General features: G+C 36.6%; 1 protein-coding gene and 1 non-coding gene across 2 annotated transcripts; both read left to right on the forward strand.

Moving 5' to 3' along the window:
* Positions 1–3,908, forward strand: LOC133718096 (cytochrome c oxidase assembly protein COX11, mitochondrial-like). Its single transcript, XM_062144903.1, has 2 exons — positions 1–114; positions 2,775–3,908. Exon 2 carries the CDS (start codon positions 2,822–2,824, stop codon positions 3,620–3,622), a length of 801 nt encoding a protein of 266 aa, XP_062000887.1. The 5' UTR covers positions 1–114; positions 2,775–2,821; the 3' UTR covers positions 3,623–3,908.
* Positions 1,788–1,925, forward strand: LOC133719133 (small nucleolar RNA snoR137). Its single transcript, XR_009850861.1, has one exon. It is a non-coding gene; the product is annotated as a small nucleolar RNA snoR137 (small nucleolar RNA).
* Positions 3,909–9,564: the final 5,656 nt, after the last annotated feature.

Below are 9,564 nucleotides of genomic sequence, written 5' to 3' on the forward strand. Positions count from 1 at the left end.
GAAGTCGTTTCGAGCCGGGAGCCGGCCCTATATATCCCAACCACCACTCTCCCAACCTCCTCCAGTCTCAGCTGCCCGTGTGTTTCCCAGCTTCAAGCTCTCAACTTTACCTAGGTACTCCATTTCCCTCATCCCAAATTCTTAAACTTTCCCCAAATTTCTTAAGCAGAATCAATTTTACTGTCATGGGTGTCAGATGGATATGATGTTGAAATAGTAAAAGGTTTGAGCAAGAACTTGTGTATATGGCGGAAGAAAACAAAAGATTTGAAATCTGAAGAGGGCCCTAGTTCTTGTTAAAGCTTTTGCATTGTGACTTTCGCAACCTCTTCTAAATCAAAAAAAACCACGCTGGGGTTTGGTTAAAGCCTGAGCCTCGGTGAACTGGGTCGTATGAAAAGGCGTGGGTTGCATTCTAATATTGAATGGCAATCTAGACTGCTCCCAACATTTTTTTGGTGTAGCTTAATTGATACACCATCTGCCATCACAGTTCTTGCCTTGATCAAAAATCTTTGTGCTGATCCATCTCCATCTCCATGATTTGATAGTCATTGTTTTGTTATGCTATTGCCATTGTGATTTTTTGTTATTGTTTGTTGCTGTAGGTTATGCATAGTTGTTTTTTGTAGTGGATTGGGAAGTTAACTGAACATTTTGGTGTGGTGAGTGCTAGTGATATAGAAGCGTACTAATGATGAGCAAGGTTTGAGTGAATGTTGGTTAGCATTCAGCTATGAATACGTGTAATTCCGTAGATGGTTTTGTTGAAAAGGGAATCTAATTTCCAGTCCTCGCTTTTGTCGTAGTTTGGAGAGAAATTTTACAAGAAAGCAAGAACTGGAAATTTGATTCCCCGTAAGGAAATTGGGTACAGTATTCACAGGCATTTATCTTTGAATGAATCATTGTGTGAGCTAATTACTTTCCTTATTATGGTAGGCTTTTTGGTTCCTAAAGAAGTCTATGAAGCCGGAAACTTTTAGGCTAAGTTCCTGTGGTTTTGGTCACTTTGTAGTGGCTATTGATATACTAGTGTTACAAGTTTCAACTGTACTTTTTAGACACCAGCAATTCGTTTTTATGAGCGATAAAGGATGTTTGGCATTGCTTTTCACCTTAGGGTCACTTTGTTGTGTAAATCTGCTTTGCGCTTATACGTTTATGCTTTTGCTTTATTTATAATTCCTTGTATTTTTGATACAATTCTTGCATCTTTCTTTGCACATTATTTGTTGTCTTCATTCATGCATTGTCGCATCTCTTCTTTGTACTCCTTTTATACAAATTAATTATTTAAGGCATATTGAATAAGTAGATTTAATGTATCAATGTATCATAATTTCATTTAAATTACAAATAATAACTTGAGTTTTTATTTATGGTTATTTTCTGTATCTGTTTGTTTGATGTGCCTAGCCATTCTTTTGTTTGTATGTGTATGTGTATGTGTATGTGTATGTGTATGTGTGAGCATTCACTACTGGTAGCAAGAATGTCCACATCCCCCCCTGAAAAGTTAATAGCTCACTTTTCCAGTTTGAAGAGAAGACTGCATGTATGTATATCTCTGCTTCTACTGCAAGCAAGATTCTATTTGTGTCACCCTGAACAGTTAATGCCCACGCGTTCCAGTTCACAGTTTTGATTTGTGCTAAAGCATGTCTTACAAAAGATATTTTCAGTAGAACTAAATCACTTGAGGAGATAGTTGTACCTAGAGTGTAATGCTTTAGTACTTAAGGAGATAAAATGGTTAGTTCTTAGAGACATTGTTAACTTTGTTGGTTGCTTCTTATGGTGAACTCCCTGTCAATTGGTTGGAGCTGTTCAAGTTTCCGAAACATAGATTACTAATTGCCAGTATTAAACAGCGCTGTGTATACTTTTTGCTTACACTGTGTTACCTGTCTCCTGGTACATGTATTCTCTCTAATTGACTCCATCAGCGGCTTTGGTAGCCACCAAACGCCTCAAATTATCTTTGTTCGATTTGTCTGAACAAGAAATAAAAATATTCAATAATTATCTATTCAAACTCGGTTCATTGTTTCGTCGCATAGAATTCATTTTTAAGTGTGTAACTTAAGAGTTGGGCAAGCTCTAAAGTGGACTTCTTACAGTCATGGTTACTGAAGAAAAAAAAGACCCTTTCAAAGGGGTGGCTTGGAAAGCTGTTGGTAGTGATATGCAGAAGAACCCTGTGATAAACCGGGTGTAAAGAAGCAGCTTCCCAAAAAGATCAGGCAGATTCCAGAATGCTATTTTCTTCCTTGTAGATCCCTGCTCTATAATATTACCTTTTCTGGAGCATGTATTGCTGGTGGAATTGGTGCGGGAATGCTGGTGGAGATGTGGATCAACAAGAAAGTTAGAGAGGATGGAGGCGTACTATGGGTGTTTGACAAATAAAGCTTGTAATGGCATTGCATTAGGAATTTTTAACGCGGCATAGGCTGTATAGACATCGAAACTTGGCTAATGTTTGGTTTTGACAATAAATTTGCTTATTTTGTTGCGAATGACAATGCTTAAATCCCCCTGTGTGTGTGTGTGTTACTTTCTTAATAACCAAGAATCACATAGGTTGCAGGAAACCAGGAAAGCATTTAAATTTGGGCTTTGTTTAGTAATAGTATCCAACCTCAGTTTGGATGGCATTTAAGACTTCTTTTAGTTGGTTCATGAAATTATCAATTCTCATTTAGTTTGAAGTGCATTCTTAACTTATTTTCAGATTAATGGTTTTCTTACTGCTTATTTGGTGGTTGCAGGTATGCTGCCAGTATTGAATGTGAATTGACATCTGCTCTCTTCAAACATGTCATTATCACGGGTTTGTAGAAGAGCCGTTCCCCTGTTCAAGAGCGCACAGCATTTACCTCTTGAGTCTAGATGCATACCCAATTATAATTTAAATGGCGGTAGTACTGTATACCAGAGGCATTTTGGCCATGATAATAGGTGGCGCCCCAAGTTAAGCTCATTTAACAAATGTGGTCAGCATCAACCCTTTGCTGCTCAATCTCTGTTGAGAATCCAGCGACTCTATTCTACTCAGGCTTCCACACAAGAGAAATCACGCAAGATGCTAGTGTACCTTACGGGTTTGGTTTTTGCAATGGTTGCAGCCAGTTATGCAGCAGTTCCTCTCTACAGAAGATTCTGCCAAGCTACTGGGTATGGTGGCACTATCCAACGCCGTGAGAGTGTTGAACAGAAGATTGCCCGACATGCTAAGGACGGCACGGTCACCACAAGAGAGATTGTGGTGCAATTCAATGCTGATGTGGCCGATGGAATGCAATGGAAGTTCACACCTACCCAAAGAGAGGTAAGGGTCAAACCTGGTGAAAGTGCACTTGCTTTTTATACCGCTGAAAATCGAAGTTCAACTCCAATAGTTGGTGTCTCTACATACAATGTTACCCCAATGAAGGCTGCAGTTTACTTCAATAAAATACAGTGCTTTTGCTTTGAGGAACAGCGCCTTCTTCCTGGGGAGCAGATTGATATGCCTGTGTTCTTTTATATCGACCCTGAGTTTGAAACAGATCCGAGAATGGATGGTATCAATAACATAATTTTGTCCTATACCTTTTTCAAAGTTTCGGAGGAATAAAGTTTCTTAACTATAAAGTTTCTTAACTACCTTCATACTATTGTGAAGATGATTCTCATAAGATTGTTGTTAGCAACTGAACATACAGCATCAAGCAAGAAAGAGGGCAGTAGATATACATATGCATCAATGTCTTTGTGGTATATTCTACATTCTTTTCTTACTTCTATTTTTTCTCTTTGGCAGATTAATCATTTCAATTTTGCCAGCCCCTTAGACCTGATGGATTTTGAAAATATTTGACAAATCCAACGGACTAAAGATGACTGGCTACATTCTTTTGTTACTTCTATTTTCGTTCTTTGGCAGATTAATCATTGTGATCAACTTATTCAGCTGTGGTTTTTCCTCAACGACAAGAAAAACCTCACAATAATCGGATGCTTAAATCAACTTTATCTCTTGGAAAATTAGGCTAGGCGTTACTTGTTGGTTCATAAAGCTCACTACAAGAATGAGTGTGTTTGGTTCCTATCAGGATCATGAAAATGCCACTCCCACATTTTAGCATCCTTGACTCCCTGGTTTGGCTTAAACCCTACCGTTTGGGACACTCCATTGGTTTCTTCCATCAAAACCTTACCCTTTTCTCATTGGCTTGCCTCGACCAATCTCACTTCTCCAATCTCCATATAAATTCAAAATACACTCGTTCTCACCTATAAACACAGCTCTTTTTGCTCTGTAATTGCAAAAATAGCTTAAACAAATTAGACTAATTAGTTGTCAGATGCTTAGAAAGAAAAGAACTTGTACTATAATCTAAAGCTCTAAAACAGTGTGTCCTTTTTCCTAATTTTATAAGATTAGTGCGTACACAATCTAATACCGCCCCACTAATAATCGTGTTTAAGTGGCTGCGAGAGTGGCTAAACCCTGATAGTAGTGGCCAGTAAGTTGACCTAATGTTAACAATTCCTTTTTCCTTTATATAGTTAGTTGCTGTTACATACATGCATGCATCACCATTTCCACTTAGGTTGAATAATTGAAGTGATGACAAGATGTAACAAGCAAATTCTGTTTTCTTCTTTCTTTCAACTAAAGCAACATATAGAATTATAGATATGTACGATGTGATATATGTATATATGCACGTGTACGGCAGCAGAGAATCAGTTCTGTGTTTCCCGTCCACAATGTTAAAGGTCTAAGGGTAAAGTATTTTCAGTTGCTACTATTTGCAGATTTATTTATGGTTATATTCAAGTAACTAGCGGATTGAAAACGCGTATTATGCATAATACCATTCAAGATCTTTGCATTTTGAAATGTTTTGGAGGTCCAATACAGGTTGCATCGTGCCCCTAGAGTGACAGAGGTTATCGACACCTCCTATTAATTGGTTGGGTCAAGATTAATTCTGATGGAGTTGGAAGCATAATGAGGGGGTTGGAGGTTATGAAGCTATTTTTATGGATTATATGTGATATTTTCTTAGAGCTTTTGCTTCTAGTCTTGATATCTCTAGTTCCATTGCGGCGAAGTGATGGTTGTAATGAAGGCAATTGAGCTGGTGTAGGTTCGTGACTGAAAGCACATATGGCTAGAAGTCTGACTCTTTTCTTATTCTTGATTTTATTAAATCTCCTTTGATGGTTCCTTGGCAAACTTCGTGTTAGATGACTTAATTACTTTTATTTCTCAACTGACTTTTCGTGTTTCCCATATTTTTCACGAGAGAAATAAGGTAGCCGATGCTTTGGCGAATTATTGCACGACTTCTAATATGGTGTGGTGTGACGCCTCTTCATTTTTTATCTTATCGTATTGTAATAGTGACCAATTAGTTATTTCTCAATTTCGGTTTCGATAACTTGTTTTTTTTTCGTTGCCTTTGTAGGGAGGTTTGGTTTGGTCACTCTCCTTTTTTATGAGATAAAGGATTCATGAATTAAAATGACCCTGATCATAGGTTGGAATACAAGAGGCGACTACTCCATAAATTGATGCTAAAACACAATCACTTCGCCTCGTAGACACTCTATCACACGCCGGAATTTGTGATTGTGATACGCTGGAGTTTGGTCCCCATCCTAAGTTGCTTTTTCTTCCTTTAATAAACTGCAAAAGATAGGAGCTGCTGCTACTCTATCTAGCCTTAGAATTGGCTAGGCTGGCCCTAGCAAAGAACGACTCAATTTTTACACAATCCTACATAATTTTGACCTTACGAGTTAAGAGACTATTTCCAACTAAGCCTTGTCAATTCAGGGTCTTAATTAATAAGTTGAGCTTATTTCAAAATGAAACATGACTAACCATGTGATATGGTTTGCTAGTTTCACTACGTAAGTGATTGATAGGTATGAAGAAAAGAGATCAAGAAATTTGGTTAATTAGTTTACAATTTTTTGTGATAATATTGAGTTTTGCTGGAAAATCAAGTACCATGGAAAAAATGAAGAAAATTTCAATCGGAAGAAGATAGGAGCTGGCGAAGCGTGTCAGGCAATGCAACAACTAACTACAGAACAATTGTTTTTCATGTGTGGGTCACCAAACTATTTGTTTTATCTGCAGAATATGTGTTGATCGTTTATTTTCTTTTTATCGTTTTAAGTTTAACTGATGATGATGTTCTTTTTTAAGATAAACATGAAAAAATAGTTATTTGATATTCTAGCTAATTTTATAGTGATCCGAAATATTAAATTTATTAATACATACGAATTATTATATTGATTCAATACAAACTTAAATACATTGCATGCGAAGTTTCACTACTTTGAAGTATTATAAAACATTCAGACAGACTTGGAGAGACAGTGATTACACAGCCGCCTCACCCAGTATATTTTTATAGGCTAATAGGCGAGAGCCTAATCATGCGGTTCCGATCTCCGCCAAATGTTTTTTTTTTATATATATTCTTCATTTTGTTGAGAATTTTGATCAAAATCATCAATTTCATTCATCTCAAGCCAAAATGGCACGGATACATACCTTCTCTTGTCATACCTAGGACAAGTTTAGGACGTGGTATGTTAGCACCACTCATTAGACAACAAGTGCTCACTTATTCATAAGCGAGCCTAATAACTATGAAAAGTAACACATAGAAATTAGGCGAAGTTCAGAATTGAGATGAAGTTTGATTAATTTAATAATAATAAATATTAATTTTAAAAAATTCAGATGTATGAGTCAAGTAATGTACGAAAACATCATTCTCAGAGAGAGTAAAATGTATGCTGGTGGAGTGGTGGTTTATCTATCCACATGCTACACGACTATTTGTATATTCATACAAATCTAGATCTGCAAATTGCAATACTCTCAACAAAATATAGATTCAATTTGCCAGTATACTTTTATTTTATTTTATTTTCTTTATATGAGCATGTGGAAAACATATACTTCAAAAGAGTAATATAAGATTGATTTGGCTCATCACTTCCAAGCATTTCCATAATCCCATTACATAGCTTATTTTCAAACTTTGATTAAGCTTCATGATTAATGGAAAAAGAACATGGGATGGGTGAAGTACAGTGAGACCCTTTTGGGGTCAATTGCCCTGCAATTAATATACCTATTTCTTCAATCTTCAAGTCAATGGGGAGTAAGGCCTCGTTTGGTTGCCGGAAAAGAAATTGGTTCCTTGGTCTTTCCCATGAGCATGAGAAAATAAATTTCCCACTAGTTTCCTACCAATGTTTAGGAACACCGGGAAAATAATCGCAAAATATATTTTACTTCCTTTCCAATGTTTGGTTTGTGCATGAATAGAAAAGTAGGTAACATCAATTTTCCAATAATATCCTTATTATCAAAACATAAACAATTCAAGATTCAATTTTTTTTGGATAATTTGGTAATAACAACCATTAAAATAATATTTAGAGTATGTAATTAATGTGCAATTAATGCAGGGAAAGTATGAGGGAAAATGAATCTCATGAGGTGTGGGAGGATCTATTTTCCTGGGAGAGGATTCAGTGCACCGACATAAATGGATGATTATATTATATTAAATACACTCTTAGGTTATTAATAAAAATATTAATTATAAATATCAAGGGTTGAGATCATCTTATAAGTGTTGGATCATTTGCACCGTCGGCGCATAACATAATTTCCACCCCCCCTATTTTCCCTTCATGCAGGAAAGTTGTTCATTTCCTTGGGTGTGCCAAACACAGGAAATGATCAACTTTCCTGTCCCAACCTTTCCATTCCGCGAACCAAACGAGGCCTAAAGATGACACATATTTGATGAAATGTTTATAAATAAGTTAAGAGCATTAATTTTAGATGATAAAATTTATGACATTAGGCAATTAAAAACAAGTTGAACTGAACTTAATTTTGAAATGTAACTGACTGTTAAATGAGTTTCCCGATATTATCCGCATATCTCGCCAATTATCTATACAATTTGTTGGTCAAATTTAGGGATGGCAAAAATCCTCATTGGGTAGGGTACCCATCGGGTATTCGACCCTAACGGGGAGAAATTCGGGGGAAATCGGGTAACGGGGATGGAGATCCCCAGTATTCGAATTCTGAAATCGGGTACGGGGCGGGGATGATATTTTGATCCCCATCCCCATACCCACCCAATAAGAATTATCTGAATTATATATATATATATATATATATATTTTTGATATTATTTATAAATAAATATTTATGTAAACTTCATCTTTTGTCAATATTTAAATTCTATTAATAAATATGTTAAAAAAGAAGAAGATTATTTTTATAAAAGATCTTTATCAACATATCAATTTTCCTTGATTGAAATAAGAAATTTATTTTATTTTGATGTTTGATTTTAACTTCATATTTTACAATCCATAATTATTTGTATAAATTTTTATATAATAAATTAGTAATATTATTAACAGGGATTGAGGCGGATACGGGGACCTAATCCCCAATGAGGACGGAGACGGGGAATCCCCGGTATCTTATTACGGGGATTGGGGCGGGTAAGGGAGAATGAAGTCAAGCACATTTAATCCCCTTACCCTACCCTCCTCATTGCCATCCCTAGTCAAATTCCTTATTCAGTGTAATTTGCCATCATATTGGGTTCTCAATTGCGACCACTCGTTTTGAGTAGCCAAACTGACAACAAAACCATATTGACACGGATAATGCACTTCAAAACGGCCGTAATTTGTGCTAGTTTGTCACCCCTAGCAGTAGCTTTACCGTTTACCCAATGGGACAAAGCAATAGGGCGAGCGAACTAGATCTGCCCTCCAAATTCCAAAATGTCACTAAGGATCGATATCTGGAGTGATTCATTCATTTTCATTTTCATTAGCAAGAAAAATTTATTGATAATAAATAATGGCTACTCAATGGCCTGTGATGTATAAATCCCAGAGCTGATATTGGCAACAGCCAATAAGATGCCCTAATGTCTACAAAGACCTTCAAAAGTTATTTTGCTCCTTCCAATGTTAACAAAATGCACCAAAATCTGAGTCCCATGCACATCCTGGTTCTGTTTGCTTGGCTAGAAGAAACATTGATAAAAGCACCACCATCTTTTGGACTCTAGCTGGAGTGGGATCTGTGAAGAAGAACTCAAGCCAGAAAATAGAACTATTCCTTCTTCTTCTCTCCTGAAAGTCTGAAACATTCGCTGAAACAGCATCGATCGATCACCACCTTTTTCATTTTCATTGGAGCAAACACACAGTGTACTAGCTAGAAAAATGTAATTTTGGGTTTCTGGGTGGGTCTCAGAGTTCTCAGAGCTAGAAGAAGAGTTAAGGTTTGGTACTTAGAGCTGATTTAATGCTTCTGGGTTCTGCCAACTAATAAGGAAAGTCCAACCATCACAGCCTTTCTGAGCTTCTCATCAACCATTCCTAGCCTATGGTACCAAAGAGGTCAAGTTATTTACAGTGTGTGTATATATCATCCTATGTCCAAGTGGACCCATTAGTCAGTGGGGCCTTCCACAAAATTTTTTCTCTCAT

This window comes from Rosa rugosa, chromosome 6 (genome assembly GCF_958449725.1).
Source record: "Rosa rugosa chromosome 6, drRosRugo1.1, whole genome shotgun sequence".
NCBI classification, from domain to species: Eukaryota; Viridiplantae; Streptophyta; class Magnoliopsida; order Rosales; family Rosaceae; genus Rosa; species Rosa rugosa.